This window comes from Falco peregrinus, chromosome 5 (genome assembly GCF_023634155.1).
Source record: "Falco peregrinus isolate bFalPer1 chromosome 5, bFalPer1.pri, whole genome shotgun sequence".
Taxonomy (NCBI): Eukaryota; Metazoa; Chordata; class Aves; order Falconiformes; family Falconidae; genus Falco; species Falco peregrinus.
The window spans coordinates 50056344-50074369 of NC_073725.1; the positions used below are offsets into that span (position 1 = coordinate 50056344).

Sequence of the window (18026 nt, forward strand, 5' to 3'; positions counted from 1 at the left end):
GTTACTGAATTTATTACAGTATTTGCTATTGCAGTTATCTCTAAACCCTTTGTTAGAATGTGTGTGATAGTCTTTTAATATATGTCCCTTGCCAAAAAAGAGGCTTTTAGAGGCATCATGTTAGAGTTTAAAAAGTCACACCTCTAATTAATTGTTTTGTCAGACCAGTAATAGAAGGTACAGATTTTGAGTCCTGTCATGTACTGAAATTGTGAATTCCAAGTAGTCATCATATCAGAACTACATATATGGAAAGGCTTAGTATAATTATAATTAAAAAATACTTTCCCGAAATCCAAAGTTTTCTGTGTAACTGTTTGTTTTTGTTTTTTAAACTGAACATTAGGCTAGGCTTCTGGAAAATGTGTGGAAAGTATTTTCTTGAGAAAATGCCAGTTTACATTAGCTAAGAAGACAGTCCAGAGTTTCCTCTAATATAGCTGATACTGTAAATGATCTCAGCAGTAGATTTTAATAATAAAACAACCCCCATCCCACCCAAACAGTCTCTCTTCTTCTCTCATTATGAATGATATATAATCATATATTTTCTGGAGGATTGTTTTTTTTATTCATAGACAAAATGATCTCTCTGGAATTACATCTGTTAAACAAGCTTCTTGATAGAGTTAGTAGAATAGAAGCCATTTATTCTGGCTCTCTCATTCTGTGTCGGACATGTATGATGCGTTGGTTTAGAAGTAGATGAATAATCTATGCAAAACACATAATTTTCTACTAAGACTTTTAAAGCTTTTTCTACATGGTAATTCTGACTGTTCAGTATGAATTCTTTGTCCTTCTTTCTGCTGCCTATAAATGCCATTTTTTATTTATGTAGTAAATTGCAGTGTCAAACACATCACTTAAAAATAATGTAGTTTTCACGTACTGTATATTTTTTGCTAAGTTTTGAGCATGACTAGAACAAAGAGGATGTACATTTAGGCTGTAACTGAAGAGTTGATTATGTGAGTACCTCTTTTGTCCTTCAGATTGTCCTTCTGAATTCAGCCCTGGTTCTGTCAATGCCTTATTACGTGGTTTTGGATGTGATTTACTATCTAATCTGGTTTGGTAGTCTGTAAAATGAATATGATAATATTTCTATAGTACACTGTATTATGAAGATTGATGTCTATTTTACAGTGGTTTTATAGTGTTTTGAGACTGTATAATCCCATATGGATGCCACCTGCTTCTAGTTAAAGCTTGTTGAAGGAAGGGACAAAAAAAAATTAAATCTGAAGTCCGAGAACTAAAATTTTGATCAGACCTGTTGATTATTCTTACTTGTAGTAATAGCAGTTAATTTATTATAGTATGGAGTTAAGTGTAAGCAGTTTTTAAAATGACAGTTTACACCCATGCTAAAGTTGGTCTATAAAACTTTGTTCTAGTTTAAATAATATGCAGGACATATTTTTCGAGTGAGAACAATGAATTTACTGAAACAATATAAATGTTATCGATAGGAGTTTAAGATCTGTTCAGCTATCCTTCATCACAGTGGAAAAATTCCAAAGACTATTCTGCTTGTACAAAAGAAAAAAGATTCTGCAAACATTCAACTGCTGATGTATTGCCAAGAACCATCCTGTTCTGGAGGGACAGTTCACAGCAGTAAGCATTGTGCTTGGCTGTACTTTGGGCCTCTTGTGGATGGAACCAAGTGAGCTGTAGGAGTTATTACAGGAGTTACAACATTCAAGGATGTTGCCTAACACCAAAATGCAATAAAATGCTTGTTAAGGGGAAAACATAAGGGTTTTTTTGTGGTCTGTGGTGGTGTATTCTGACAGCCTGCTGTGTAGTCTAGGGGACCTCCCAAGACTTCTTAAGACAATGTAGAAAGGGACAGCTGAGCTGGCAATGTTGGAAATGCCAAACTTGGGCATGTAACTACCTCTCTCCATTGCTTGTATAGTATTGGACTGGCAAACCTTCCTGTTGACAGTAAGTGAAAATATTTCTGTAGGTAAGACCTACAGACATTTGAAATATGCGTATTGGAGAGTTGAGGGGCATCAGGACTCAAGGTTTCATCTAGGATCTGCCTGTGACTCTGGAGTGTATGTCACGTGTTTGCACAATAGGAAATGGCCAAGTCCATTGCTACATGCTAGAGTGACTTGGCAACATTACCTTCAGGCAGTTCCATGTTTGGCTTTCTAGTAGCCCTGTATTCTTTCAGCCTCCCTAGTAATCTTGTAGTAGTGTCCTAGCATAGGAGCTGTGCTTGAGCTGCTTGCGATCGACATGTGAGTGAAGAGCAACAAGCTGACTACCCCAGATATAATGAGACGGGATACGGCACCTCTGGATATTATGTGGTCTGAATTTCCCGTTGTTGTGTGAAGCCTGGGTGCCATGCTAAGCATCTAATCTGTCCAGTCCCTCTCAGTCAGTAGTCTGAATGCATCCTTAATTACCTGAGAGTTTAATTAATCTGTAGAAAAGTTGAAAACACCGTAAATGTTAATTCAATTCCTAAATAAAGTAGCTCTTCCAAATGTTTCCAACTCTTTGTGGGAATTTTCTAGGTGCTAAATCTTGCATGAGTAATTCTCCCTGTTTAGGGAGCTAGTAAAGCATTTCACCTTTTATGTCATTTAATTTCTGTGAGAGCTTTATGGAAGTTCTCTTTTGTTTGCTTACTTTGGCCTGTAAGCAGCATGGTCTAGGTGACTACAAAGCCATGCACTATTTATTGTGTGGTTGTGGTTAAGCCAGGCTTTCCAAACCTTAGCACTCCAATTATGTAACTTCTTTTCCTTACAATAGCAAGAAGGCAACTTATAATAGCAAGTTGCAGCTTCAGGGGGCTGGTAATGGTCTTTCCTGTTAAGTGGGTTACAACTCTCCACCTCTCCTAACTTACATTAGGCTTTTACACTTTCAATGCGCTGGCTAAATTTTGGAGTATCCGTGCAACAATGGGCTTCAGACAAAGAGAATTTTGAATACTTATTTATATAATGGATGGAAGTGAAGTAAGCTACACTTACTCTTTAATGTTAACTAGGATTAGTCTCCTGTCTTGGACAAAACAAAAAGAAATTATTTACAAACTCCCAAAATGCAAGAAATTTTCATTGATATAATCGTTAAGGAGTGTGTCTTTGATCCTAATATGGGCAACTTTAAGATAGCGTATAGGAATTGCACAAAGTTTCTATTACAGCTCAATGAAAAATACATACATACACACACACGTACATATATGTATGTGTGTATTTCCTCACTCCCTTTTGTTTCAGGATAATGTATTTTCCTACTGTTGTAAAGTTTCAACAGTAACAGTTGAAAGTGCCTCCAGAAATAGGAGCAAGTCATTGACCTCAACATTAGCAAAACCAAGACAATTTGGCAGGATCTCAGTCTCCACTTGAAAAGTTCCATTCCAACTTTCGAGTTTTAAAATGTTAGAAAGAACGTAGAGGTCTAATTGTTTAAACTGACTCTAAATCTGTTCAGCTTCGTTTTGTCAAAAGCTCATGCTTGAAAGCCCAAAGCCTGGCATTGCAGTTAAGAGTTTATGCTACAGAATGGTGGTTAATTATAATACTATGGGCTGGTCTGCTGAAGACCATACTGTGCTGTGTGAGCAGCCAAGTGACAGAATTACCTCTTTATGGTCATTTTAGCTTGGCAGAAGTGGCCTTTTGCCTTGTGCAATAGTTGTCTTTCCCTTGTTTGGAGGGAGGGTTGTGATCACAAAAGAGAGCAGTTGTGACAAAATGGGTTTCTGCTGTGCCCAATTTCCCATTGGCATATGTTCTAGAAAGAGCTGAGCCTTACGCCATGGCAGAGAGCGCCAGTAGCACAAAAGCGCAGCTGCCTTCTTGTAGTCTATCACCTGAGAATCCAGGCTAACTGAATTTCTGTTATATGGGGAAAATAACAGAAAGGAGGTCAACATGGTGCTTAGAGGAATGTGCAGCATTAGCAGTGCTTGAGCAGGAAGAAGTGAGGGGTGCGTATAAATAAGTTAACATATTCTTCTGGAGATTGGAAATAGCAAATGGGAATGATCTGTGAGTGTTATTCTTGCTTGGATAAATAGATAATTGTACTTTCACGAGGAATTGAATAATAGATACAAGGGAAAATACAGAAGATAAAAACTAAGATAGGAGAAAAAAGGTGATTAAAATGGAATTTGGAGTGTATGTGCAGGCTGTCTTTATAGGATTTTGTCCATAAGAACTTTGTGGTATAATTGCGATTAAAACACTTAAATACTTAACTGTCTTCAAAATTTTGCAGTTAATAGGTGTTAATTTTCAGTTATGTACTCTTATTAGGTTTATATGCAGCTTATCAGAATTGTTACTGCCCTTATGTTGCAATATGCAATACTAGACAAATACTTTGGCTGTTCTTAGAAGTGAGTATCTACCATCATTTTGTTGTTTCCCTTTAGATCACTTATGTCCCTTGCTGGTGATAAATGCAGTGCATGGAGCTTAAGTGTAGTGCAGTGTTTTAGAAGGATTTTAAGCAGTTTAACTCTTTACTAGACAATCAGAATTTTCCTGATGTTCCTGTTTAATTCTGTTTCTTATACAATGTCCGTAATTGTGGATCTGAGCATGTACTAAGTGACATGGCTAACATCTGTCATGTGTGATTCTCCTTTCTGCTCCCTGGGAGGAAAATTATGTAAGGATTTTTATAAGTTTTTTCTTACTTTCTTTTCATTTTATGTCTGCATTAAACATAGTTATTTCACAATATTCACACATACAGCCTTGTTTATGTGAGATTGCTTGCTTATAATAAATCACGAGTAATGGCTTCTCATCCAACAGGGAATGGACAGGCTATCCTACCATTATGAACACTCTTACTTTGCTGAGTGCGTTGGGTTGCATAGCTTTCAAATCATGGTGCACCAAAGTGCATTTAATCACCTACAGCATGAAACCATTATTATTTTAATCCTGCAGTTTGATTTATGTGTTAGTTGCCTCCAGACTTATATCCTAAATGCTGTGGTATTTTCACTGGAACAGAGCTCCACAGGCTCTCTATGGGGTGAGTTAATTGGGAAAGTGCTTTAAAAAAATTAAATACAGTATATTTTATCAGCTGTAATAAACATTTGCCTGACAATTAAGACTCTATACATCTGTCTCCCTTGTTGCTGTTTACTTTCTGAATATTTTGGCTAATTGTGGCTTTGACTTGCAAGCCTTGCTTGTGGTGACTGGTTCATACTCACCAAAGTTATCTATTTTCATTGTTATGTGCGACATGAGTAATAGTTTCAGGCTTGCATCTGATCATTATAGAAGGCAGTGGTCTAATGCATATGGTTTCAAGGCTCCTCTATGGGAGTTAGTGCACAGTAAGCTATGATGGGAATTTGCTAACTCCATGGTGTAGCTTTTTAGGTGCTTTCATACCTGCAAGGTAGCGTAGGTCACTTTGCAACAAGGTACCTTGCATGAAGGCACTGGTGGCTCAGGAGTACCTACACAGAGAACTGGTGAAGGATGGCTAATCCATTGCTGACTTGGACCGTAGCTTACTGCATATTAACTTTCCCATGCGGACCAACGCCTGGTGAAGTACCCAAATGGATGAGAATTTTAATCCATCACCACACTAGTGAGCATAAATGCCTTTATGCATACAAATATATATGTGTTTGATATATAAATATACCTGGTTAGTGCAAAAGCAGTTATAATGTTGCTCATAGATAGCCTCCTGTTCTTTTTGTTATAAATAGTGTATAAGAAGCTTGATCGGGAAAAATAGTCATGTAATATTTCTATCATATTTTGTGTTTTTGCAGTGAGAGAAAAACGCAAGAGTCTCTATATAAACCACGTAAGTGAAAATGCCTCGCTATGCAGCTTTCTCCTTGTTGTCTATATTATACAGTAAATAAGAGTTATCACACGTGATTTCTGTATTGGTGAGAAGGTGCTGATGCTTCAAATGTCTGTTCTGCATCAGGATCCAGAAGTATAGGTCTCGGCTATTGAGTTAGTGGAACGGATCTGTTGGTTTGAAGACAGTATCATGCTCACTACCAGTGTACAGAGGTAACTAGTACCTGGGACAAAGAGCTGCACACATTAGTATGATTTCTAAAATTATATACAGAATAATTTTACTCCCAAAACTTCAAATGACGTTTGTATGCAAGTTTGCTTTGCCAGAGAGCTGCAGCACTGGATATTTACAAAGAAGTTCTGAAGTGCCTGACCAGTGTTGATGCGACATAAATGTGGATGACACGTGGTATATGCTGAGTATGAAGATGGGATTTTGATAGGCTTGTGTACCCCAGGCATTTTTCTGTGCAGTTCTCTTCTGTTTGAATCAAATTCTCAGTGAAGCTGAGAGCAAATTCTCTGTAGCCTGCTTTGGGTGCAGGACCAGGCTCTTTGCCCCAGTTAGTATTGTTTTGTACTACTGAAGCACCTGGAACCAGTGCGGTTGCCAGTTATTTAAGCCTTGTGCCGAAACGTCTGGAGTCATGCCTCAGTAAAATTGAGTAGGGGAAGAACTAATTGTCTTCTAAATGGTATTTACCTTCAGGGTGAAATGGGGAAAAGTTCTTAAACTTCCCTCTGTCTGCAAATATAGGCCATCATTTCATGAATCATTTTTAAGCTGGTACAGCTGTTGAAAAAAACAGATGTGGATTATAGCCTCTGCAGCCCTTTGTGCGGCTCCAGGTAAACTAGATTGGGGCATGAATGCAGGTAGATTCAGCACAGCTAAAAGCTAAAATGAATATGCTCCTCAATGTGATTCACTTCAGGGCTTGTACTTGTAGAAAGGGAGGGAGGCACGGAAGCAGGAACGAGCCACTGAGTGGGGTGAGAAGGCAGGACTGCTTCATTTGTTGGCAGAAGTGGTTTGTGCTGAGTGTTTCTGGAACTACTGCCTGGCTTCAAAAGCAAGCTGAAATTTTTTGGTTTCTCTAGAGTTAAGATTTTGAGAAGTTGTGAGACTTATAAAAGCCTTAAAGTTGGCCCCACTAGGTTAGCGGATATTCTCAGTGCTTCTCGCCCTGTAAAACATTTCCATTGTTCACAGTGCATGTGAGGGTGGTTTCCAGTGCACTTGTGTTGTTACAGAATTACTTGCAAAGCTAATGCACTGGGTTCCTGCAAACTTAATAATGTATGCTCAGTAATTTCCAGGATGCTTTTTAGCCTCAAATTTGGAGGGTTCAGTGCAAAAAAAGTGAGGATTTAGGCAATGCAAAGCAAGGTACTAACTGAGTTTCTGTGACTACCTTATGACATAGATGAAATTATCACATATCCAGAATCTTTTCATGTCATGTAAAAGATGTGTGCTGCATTAGGCAGACTGAGAGTGGATTCCTCTGGAAGACTGAACAAAGATGACTATTACAAATGCTGCTGGAAGCACAGTGCTGCAGACTCTGGTATGAAATATTTTTAGGCAGTGCTGGACTTGTTGCAGAAAAGGGAAGGGTGATCATGTCACGAAGGGGCTGTAGTGTTGGGAGCGCAATACAGCAGCTTACACAGTTGGTGCCCTAAGCACTGTACCTCTTCCTAATTTTTTTGTTTTTTTCAAGTATTGTTCAAAGCATTGGCTAAGGTTGCAGCAGTGTAAACTTCCCACAGTAGTCTGCTTTATTGCTACCTTAAGTCTGAACTCTTTGTACTGACAAAGTACTTCATTTGACTTACAAAGCTAAAAATAAGCTTTATGAAGCTGAAGTCCTAACCATGGCTTTCTTTGTATGTCTTTACAAGTCAGTTAATTTTTTTTTTTTTTAGACAATACTCATAGCTTGTTTTCAAACGTGCCCTGTGATATTTAAGTTGTTACTTCAGCACACCTGTGAGTATTCATTCAGCACCTCCTTAATATTCAGTCTGCTAAAGCTGACGCACAAACTGGTGATCGTTTTTGAAATGATTGCTGTGGCCTTTAACTGACAACTGTGTTTAGGTTTGTAGACTGCAGGGACCCATCCTAATTTTCCTAGACTGCCTTGTCTGGAGGAATTTGAGGAAATAGATTTAATGATTGTAATGTGACAAATAATGGGTAAAATTTACATGATAAAGGAATTTATGGTATACCCTATTGGTTGTTCTGTTCTTTTCCACCATTTTTCAGTGTGTGCTAAGTGCATTTTGAACAGGAGCTATTGCTAGTTATGTGTTTCCCTGTTGATGTGAAGTGCTGGGTCTCCACATCTGCTCTGGAGGAAGCAAGCCAGCGGACATAAATTTTGGGGCATTGTTTTTTGTCTTCCTTTTACAAGAACTCCTCGCCATAATGCAGCACTCCTGTGGTTTTTCCATAACATCATCTTTCTTTTTTTTTCTCTTCTAATTCTTTTATACTTACTCTCCTTTTGTGATAAATAACCAAGATGAGCAACAAAATATTTTTATCCCTTTGTGCGGTATCTTACTGGTTACTTTGTAGGCAGAGTTGAACATCTCCCAAGTGATTAGGGTGGCTAGCAAAGAGAAATATCGAGAAGAGTTGTGCTTTTTCTTTTTTAACTGCTTGCCTAGTTCTGTGTAGTAGCAGATGAGAATAGCAGTTTATATAAACACAGTTTCAGAATGTTACCTATGAAAAAAAAATATTGAATTAATATTGACTCTTCCTCATTTTAAAATGCATTTTCTCAGTATGATCATGCCATTTTTCTTTTCCTTTCTTTCTTCCTTTTGTTTCTAGAATATTTTAATTGGCTGGATAGTTTCCTTTGATCCTGAATACAGATACTAGGTTCCTGCTTTGATGTGTTGCTCTTTGTCAAGGGCTGGCAGTTGCCATGTTTCTGATTCACCTTGTCAGTGAATGTCAGGTATGATGGAGGAAGCCAGCAGCTGTTCTGGTTTTGGGGTGGGGAAGGCAAGGGGGAGGGAATAGAAGTGGGGGGTGACAGGGTGCTATGAGAATGCTGTCATCAGTCTCCCCACAGAGCCCAGGGAGACAGACGCCAGTTTGGGGATGGTGCTGGAACCTTTGCATCCTTGTAGGTGCTGGAAGTTACCTACCCACAGTGTACCTGGCGTGTTTGCTTTCTTCCAGCCTATTTTAATTTCTGAACAGTTGCAGCAGACTCCCCTTTCCTGTTGAACTGGCAGTTGCAGTTTTTTGTTACGGCTTTAATGCTGCTTCAGTGTGCGCTTGTCTTTTAATCTTCTTGGTCAAGCTGCTGAGGGGATAAAGATGCAGACTGATACAGAGGCATTTCCTCTTGCAGAGAGGAGAGATTGCATCAGTATCTCTGTACAAGGAAAGCAAACAGGAAGACGTATTTTACGTTTTTTGAGGGGGTGGGTGAAGAAAGAGTGAAATTTTTATTATTGTTTGCAGTATCTGGTTCTTTGTACTGGGTGATTATTTTTTTGCAGGGAAGGAAGCAGGACAGGGGAGGCAAAAGTAATCTTGTCTGAAAGGGAGAACTTCTAGAAAAACTCGATGGAGATAAAAGTTCTCTGTTTGCCAAAGTACTTTCTCTTCTTGACAAGATATGCTCTTAAAGTCGAATCTGTGTTTATGAGCAGTAATGTCCAGTAAAAATAAGGAATATTTTTTGGACATTGGAATATTTCTGAAGGAGGATAAAGGGAAGGAAAAGGGAGGGAAGAAAAAGGGAAGGAAGATAAAGGGAAATTATAACTGTCTTTTTTTTTTTTTTTTTCTGGAGACTTTTCCTCAGCCTTGTAGAATCAGCTTCCTTTCAGCATCATCTTCTACTGTCTGCTACTCGGCAACTGGATGTTCAAATCCCAGCAGCCTAATACTGGTTTTATCATTTCAATTAGAAAAACTAACACCTATGTATAGACCAAAATTTTTTCAGCATCTTGGGAAGAAGTTTCTGGGCATCATTCATGTCAGAACCCCTTGGTCCCTGTAGTGATTCGCAACAGGGGAAGCTTCTTTCCAGGCAGTCCTGCTGATGGGGACTGGCAGAGGACAGAGGGGTCCTTTGCTGTACGTGGTGTGGCACAAGCAATTTCTGTGAGCCTTTTTGTATGCTTGAAATGATATATGGTATTTGTTCTTGTGTAGTCCCCAAATTTTCTTGTCGGGTTGGATAATGAGGCTGTTCTGCTTCTCTATTGTAAAACCACTAGGGATGTGACTGATAATCAAAAACTTCCAGCTAGTGATTGAGAGTCAATAAGGAACATGCTGAAATGGGAACAAAGCCTGAAAAGTAGTTTAATCTGTGAAAAATGCAAAAGCACAACATAAAATGTGAAATGTTGGTTTTAAGCAGACTGCTTGAGGCTGGGTATTGTAAAGGTTTATAATTGCTGTCCAAATTCCTTAAGGTATTTTAATTAACATTCCTTAATCAAAGAGAAGGAAAAAGATAAACTGGAAGATAGATTAGAGGCTCCTCAGGTGCTCTTGAAGCTCTCCTAGAGATTGCTTAATGTAGTCTTTGCTCCTCTCCATTGCAAGATCACAAAGAAGCAGGTCTAGAGGGGGCCTCTATAGGCCATCTGGCCCATCCAGCAGATTCCCTATGCTGATGCTGTTCCTAACAGATGCTGTCTAAGAAGCTTTTTCAGGTTTCCAGTAAGTTGGAATGAGCAAGTTTTCTTTAATGGCTTACCTAAGCTTACTGTTTGAAATGTTTTTTTTTCTAGTATCTTTCAGCCCCTTGCTTTTTTCCTGTTTTCTGAAGAATTTTACCTTTTCTATCAGCCTCAAGGCAATAAGTTATATGAAGTGACAAACTTGTTGTAGGGGGAGGAACACAAGATAACTTTTGGGGTAGAATGAGAACATGTGGGAGGGTTCTTTTACAAGGTTGCTATACAATACTTGCTGTGCTGGGAGCCTAGTGAAGTCCCTCTGGTCAAATTGCACAACACTAGCAATTATATGCTATGTAAATACAAGCCTTTGAGCTGCTTTTAGCATTCAGAGAAATATTTAATCTTGCAGGTTTGTAAAGCAGAGCACTTTATCAGTGGTTAAGTAGGGCCTGTGGTGTGCTGCAGAATTTACCAGCGGTTGCTGAGCCCCCCAGGAGCTCAGTGGTATGCTGACATAGTTTTCCATAACTGACATGTGTAAGGACAAGCTTTGAGAGCAAAAAATGTGCAGGTACAGATCTAGGCTGAGGCATCAGTTTTGGACGTTATCAAACACTGGTGAAGCTCATCAATTGAGGACAAGTTTGAATCATGCCGTGACTGGTGAGGTACAATGAGTGTTATTCAAGAGTGGCTGGACTAGATCTTTTTTTTAAATTATTATTGTAGATGTTGGCAGAGAAAGGTAAGCATACAATGCTGCAGTTTCCTATGGCTTTTGTTTGGGTGCATATATCCAGATCGAGCCACTAAATGTAGACAATTGTGCTGTAGTATCAAATTATGCAAGATGAAGAAGATAAATGCAGAGCTTTGCAGAGCCGTGCAGAGAATTGTGTTGCATGGCTTGCTTGATTTTGGAAGCACTTTGTTGACCTGTAAAGTCATGTTTCTTCTGTGAAAAATGTTGTCAGAACTAAATCATGTCCAGAAGCAACAGAAGATTCCCAGGATAGGAGCCTCCCTTTTCCAAGTCAGCAGCAGTCCTGGTATTTTTGCTTGCTGTTGTAATTTGGCTCCATGTGTACTTGTACATGCCAGTTTTGCCTATTAGCATTTTGGCCAGCCTCTGCTGCCTGGAAGCTAACAGGCATGTCTCCACAGACGGGTGCAAGCCAGCCTCAATTTTTTCGATGGAGGGAGCTACTATTAAATGGTTAAAATCATGCAGTAACTTACACCTGGTTTGATGGAAGAGGAGACAGTACTATCATTATTTAGGACAGAAGCTGCAAATTATCTTTTGATGGACAAAAGCAAAAGAACACTGGAAAAGGCCAAAGCACCTCTGCCAAACTGGAAGCTGACTGGCTGAAGGCCAGCTCTGGTACAAAAGCTCTGTATAGCTTCATTAGGGGAGCGTTGCACCCAAATGAACAAATCCTGCTGAGCATCAGGGCAGAGTGCCATACTAGTGTTGCTAAAGAGCTTCCAGGACACAGCTAGCTGTCTGAGAGTGGCTTTTTGGTCCGCGTGTTTCTACCCCAGAACACCCTGAAATAACTATTTTAACAAAAGAAATAGTAGTGCTTCCCCTTTCCCCACAAATTTAATTTCTGAGTGATGCTAAAATGAAAGCTGAGAGAAATTAATCCTTTTGTGTATTCTCATTGTAAATTAGTTAGGAATTTGTTGTGATTCCTTTCACAGCAGGTAGATAGAAACAGTTCTGTGGAGCGAGTATGATTTTGATGGCAAACTAAGCCATTCTGCTTCTGGTAAGATGTATTTTATGTAAACTTTCAGTAAATCCTGTTGTTCACACATCTGAAAACAAATGTCATTTGGAAAGTTGGAAGGTTTCAGAATGAAGCATGGAGAAAAATGAAGCAGTGATAATTCCTTAGTACTAGTTGTGCAAGAGGGAAAACCGGCTGTTTTTAAGAGCTAGAAACACCTGGCATTAATTTGAGGTATGTTGAATCTTGATTTCTTGGAGCCTGTTCTGTAACACATGTAAAAGCTTAGCAAGTTATAAAGCAACTTTTTCCATTTTACATCTTTTTCTGTAAAGAAAGAAGTTCCACGGAACAGGAATTATGCATTTATTGTAACCTATAATCCCTGAATTTCTTAATGAACATCTCTGTTCAAATGCGGAAAAATAACAACTGCTTCTGGAGTAAAGAGCTACAAATCCTCCCCACAAAAAAAAAAAAAAATAATCACAGAAGTGATAGAGAACTGGTCCAGAATTCATCTCAAGAGGTTGTTCAGTCTGGTTTCCTGCCTAAGAGCAGAATCCTCAATCGAAGGTGTTCCTGGCATATGTTTGTTTTATGTCTTCTTTACAACTTTCAGTGATGGAGATTCTATCATGGCTCAAGTCACTCAAGGTGTCCCTGCTATTAGAAAAAAGTGGTGATTTGGGTTTGCTTTGGGGGTTTTTTGCCATCACCTCCTCTCACACTTTCATGTCCAATCTTAATTTTCCCTAGTTCACTATAAGCTTTCTCTTTCTTATCCCATCTGCAAAAGTCATGGAGAACAATGTTCTCTTCTTTGGAACTCCCTTCAACATGACTTAAGGTCATTATTGTTCCACTGTTCCTGGAGAAAACCTCTCCAGTCTTTTGGGTTTTCCTTTTAAGTCAGGTTTTTCAAACCTCTGATTAATCTTGCTGCTCTCTCCTCCTGACTCTCTGAAATCAGTTCATCTTTCTTGAACTGCAGTGGTCCAAACTGGACATAAAATTCCAGCTGAGCAGAGTGGAAGGGTGCTCTGCTTTGTTGTATGCATGGTAAATCTGTAAAACCTATGTGATATTTTCCTGTTCTATGAAAGAGTCTTCTGCAAGTTAATGCCACTGCAAATTGAGTAAAAAATACTATGGTTCTTATAACTTATCAAAGTTATTGCTCAAAATTTTACATTGAGTAGACCAGACCTCTTTGGAATGTCCCTTACTTCAGCCTTCTAATTTGAAAGTGATCCCTGGGTAACCAGAGTACAGTTTTCCAAGTAGTTTTTACCTGCTGTTTTGCCCTTTCCTTGTTTTGCCCTTTGGGAATTTTATGCAAGATGAAATCAGAGGCCTTGCTGAAGTTGAGAAGCATGATATCTACTGAATCTCAGCTCGGGTACAAAAATATCACTACTACAAGTTAAAGTATGTATAAAGTGAATCTACTTCATATCAGTACTTTTAATTTGTAAATACTTGTGATGGCAGAGATTGTCAAGGCCCCACGTGTGTCCTACGCTCGCTGTCATGTTTGTATGTCAAGACTTGCAAAAGGAGCTATACCACTCCTTTCTTTCCCACATCAGCCCTGATGGTGGGGCAGAACCTGAGAAGGGATCCCATTAATGTTTAGGGGGTTTTGCTAGTTTCTTCAAAGGGTCTATATTCTTTCTCAGCTCATCCAATTCTTCTTGTTTAAAGCGTCTCTGACTTGTCTAAGTGGAAGGTTTTTGTGGTCAGCCATGGTGGATTCAAAATGTGAATTCATTTAAGCTTCTGTACGATTTTGGATATGGACTTACCCCGTTGAAATGGACCCAGAAAGGGGGTTTCTCTACAGGACAGCGCTGAATACTGAGGTGATGATGCTCAGTAACCTCTCTTGCCCTTTGCCAGGGTGGGGAAGGTTCCTGTGCAGGATTTTATGGAGGTTCAGAAAAGACTATTTGACTGAACTGTGGGACTTTAGATGTCTTCCAGCTTAGTCAAGGTAAAATATGAAACAGAGTGTTTTCCAGTAATTTGGAAAAGGCAGAAAATCTGTTACCTGGCATACCGTATGGCTGCAGTTGGATGTCAGGGTAGAAGCTGGGAATGTTGATCTACCCATAGGTTGGTTATTCACATGGCACAAATGTGTGTATCTACCCCTGATAGTAGGTTTACACTTGGCACCATTCTTCAGACTGGGAGAGGTACCCCTTCCTGCCAAACTGTTATGAACAGAAAGTGAGGCATGAGACACCACATATTTTTCTGAAGTGTGAAAAGTTCTAAGCTGAATGAAGTGTGATGTGGGCTGAAAACAGTGGAGTTCTGTGAGATGGTGGTTTCAGAAAGAAGGTGTGTGGTCCTCATTATTGAGTTAGAGTGTTGTTTACATAAGAAAATTTAAATTGGATGGTGATGTTGCTAGAGTTGTTTTCTGTTTTTTACTCATATTAACCTTAAATGAATCCGGTCCATTTATCTTAAATTTTATTTAAACCTTTAAGACTGTTGACACTTAAAATGTAGAATTAAAACTTTCCATGTGCTTTTTTTTTTTTTTTATAATGATGCTGAAATGCCTGTACCTCTCCCTTTTTTTCAACCACTGGACAGCCTGATTTTTCAGTTGGGTTTAAGTTGATTTGCGTTTATCATGCCTGTGGAAGGTACTCAACAGACTAATCCAGAAATTTGAACTAAACTGTGGCAAATAAAAGCTATAAATCACCAGTCCCCTTGTAATTCTCTTTGTATACATCAGTGCTAGATAATACATTTAATGGCATTAATGCTTCCAGTGCTTTTACATTTTGTTTGTAACCTTGCTTAACATATAATAGTTGGAAGGTAGATGGATTGTGAGCTTCCAAAGTGTTATAAAGTATCTTTCCAGACTTTTGGAGAATTTTTGGGAGGGGATAGTTCTCATTTTCTCAGTAAACTTTTTCACTTCCAAGAAAAGCAGCTCAACCTACTACTTTATTGGTCATGTGAGGGACCTTGACAGAATTTGTTGATGAGCTTTCAAATAATTTGAACATAATGTTTCTGCAATTGTAACAGCTTCAGAAATTATGTGGTTTTTCAATGAACAGAAGACTTTGAATGCTCTTTCACTGATAGCTGGGAGAATTAGAAAGATGACTCAGATGCATGTAGGTTTTACCAGGAATCTATCTGTTCTCTGTCTAATGAGTACTGCTAAGAACTCTCTTGCCTATGGAAAATGAAAAATTAGTGAGATGATGGAGTGCTGGGACTTGTGATAATATTTGTTTTGGAAATTAGGCAGGGAAAGATACGCTGAGGTAATAGTCACAGGACTTAGATAATACTCAGTTGCTCTGAGCTGGGAAATGCCTGTGGATTCCCCCAATGGTATTGGCATTGGTCTCGCCGCTGAAATGCTGGAAACAACACTCATTGTAAGGCAAATTAAAATCTCCATGTTGATGTGCCAACTGAATTTTAAACCTATTCTGTTGTAAGTTAAACATGTAATTTGACTGGTCTTAACTTTCTTGACACAGGTTCTTGGTCAAGTTATTCACCTAGTGTAGTTAGAATAAGCAATCAAAGGGCATTAATGACTGTCATAGCTATTAGCTGGAATGATGAAGCTATTCTCTTTAGACCAGTGGAGTGCTGGCTGCTCTAAACAGCTGAAGGAGAAGCCTTCTCAACAAAAAATCTTCAGAAATAACTAAAGTTGTCAAATACAGTTTTGTGGCTGAGCTTTCCAATGTTTTCCTATGAGAGAGCAGAAATAGGATTGAAATCTGTTGAAAACTTTCTCTGTTAAGAAATCTATTTCTTCTTTATTTGCATATCCACTTTCTCTTATATCCTTTGATCAGTTTTCTTCCTGTCTAATAACAATTCATTCCTGTTTAATTTTTCTGATTTTTTCCCTGTTAATTTTTAGAGGGTTTAGTAGTTTTAATGTAAAGACCTCTTTCCCCTACTTCATTCTGTTAAAATTTGTTTGGGTTTTTTTTAATCTTCTTTCCTCCAAGCATGGTTTTGCATCTGTTTCTAAATCAACCTTCATTGTTAACATGATTTCTTTTTCACTCTTCCATTTACTCTTTTGGAATGAGGACAGAAACAGATCATGTTCATATTTGCTTTCCAAATGTATGTATGTATGTGAGTAAATCTGCACATTTTTTGCATGGCTTTGGGGAATGAGGGATGGAGGGGAGACTGGAACTTGAAAGCACTAGTCAAGGTTCAGGTGGTGACTGTTGTGACTTTTGACTGGTGATTATTTCTGAACTTTCTGAACTGCTTCAAAACATGATCACATTACTCTGTGTGTCACTGTAAAAGACAGAGAAATTTGTTTTTTCTAAATTCTTACATCTCAGAAAAATGCTTTGGTATTACATAATTGCCATTGTTCTTTTGCATATTTTTCACAGCATCCTCCTGGGCAGTTGAGAAGGAAGTACAGTTCCTGCTCCACTATTTTCCTGGATGACAGCACAGTCAGTCAACCAAACCTCAAGTATACCATCAAATGGTGGGTTTTATAATTCCTTTTTTTTTTTTTATTAGGACGTACATTATATATGTATTTATACATACCTATTTCTGAACCTTTACTAAGCAAGCTTCAAAGGTTTTAGGTTTTGAAGTAGTAAATTTATTTAATCCAGTTGTGTTCCAGAGGCAAGGAATAGGATGAACAAAGGGCATTACTCTTACTTTGGGTCCATGCAGAATCAACTTCCCAATACTGCCTATCTCAAAAGAAAGCACAGCAGTTAAGGGTCTGATCCAGCAGCTGAAATCCTTGTGCTTCAGTGTTCAACCGGGTGCTTGCTTTGCATGAGTCCTCAAAACTTACTTGGGTACTTGTTTATTCAGAAGTTTGGAATTATCTGAAATTGGAGAGCTCTTTTCTGTTCATGAGAAAATGCTCATTTGCTAAGTTTTCTTTCCAGTTTTCTGTTTGAAATGGAAATTAATTGCTTCCAGATTCATTTCCTTATTGAGTACAGCAGCACTAACAGTTTATTACACAGCAGTGGGGAGCCTTGTATGTGGTGTGCACATTGGCTTACCTTTTTGTGACATCTCAGGTGATTGTTTCAGGTTCCACTGGTGCCTTTTTACATTTGGAGAGAAATTAAATTGGTATTTATAGAATATTGTTCTTTATATTTTGTACAGTAAGGGGAAAAATGAGAAAATGAATGGTCAGGCATTTTATGCTGTTTGTTTATTATGATTGCTGGTATACTCCCTTGAGTTGTTTGTAGGTCAGTTACCTTGGTGTACTCAAATGTAAAACTGCAGAGGAACTTACATGAGAGACAGATGTATTCAGACTAATGTGTCCAAAGGAGTTAGTAATGTTGATAGTCACCAAAGCATGTTCTTAATTTTTCTGTTTAAGGAAAAAAGAAGGGAGTGGAGAAGGGTTTTGCAGTCAGACTGGCACCTAAGTCCTCATCAGCTCTTTCTCTCTGAAATACAATCTTGCTTTTCCTCAAGTTTCTTTAATCAGTAACTTAAAAATTATTCAGATTAACACTTGGAAAAAGTTTTTTTGGTTTTGAGGGGTTTTTTTACTCCTGGAATCTCAATACTTTTCTGCTCTAAAATCCTTTGAATGCAGATTTTGGTGAGTGCAGCCTTTTGGGTGGGTTTCAGGTCCATTTTTGCATCAGAACTGAACCTGCTCCTGGAAAGAAGACATGGGTTCAGTTGGCTGCAGCAGCGGAGAGGCATTTTCAGCAGGCCATGGTAGCCA

At 38.6% G+C, this 18026-nt stretch overlaps 1 protein-coding gene across 7 annotated transcripts in view; it reads left to right on the forward strand.

The window, feature by feature from the left end:
• Window positions 1–18026, forward strand: part of CCNY (cyclin Y) — a 129325-nt gene that overhangs the window by 76526 nt on the left and 34773 nt on the right. For 5 of the 7 annotated variants that reach the window (XM_055805147.1, XM_013296421.3, XM_055805151.1 and 2 more), the window contains exons 3-4: window positions 5807–5841; window positions 16690–16790. In XM_055805147.1, the coding sequence (XP_055661122.1) occupies window positions 5807–5841; window positions 16690–16790 (136 nt within the window). Of the gene's footprint in view, window positions 1–19; window positions 4666–5806; window positions 5842–16689; window positions 16791–18026 lie in introns of those variants that run through there. The other 2 variants (XM_055805152.1, XM_055805153.1) reach the window with 2 other exon arrangements.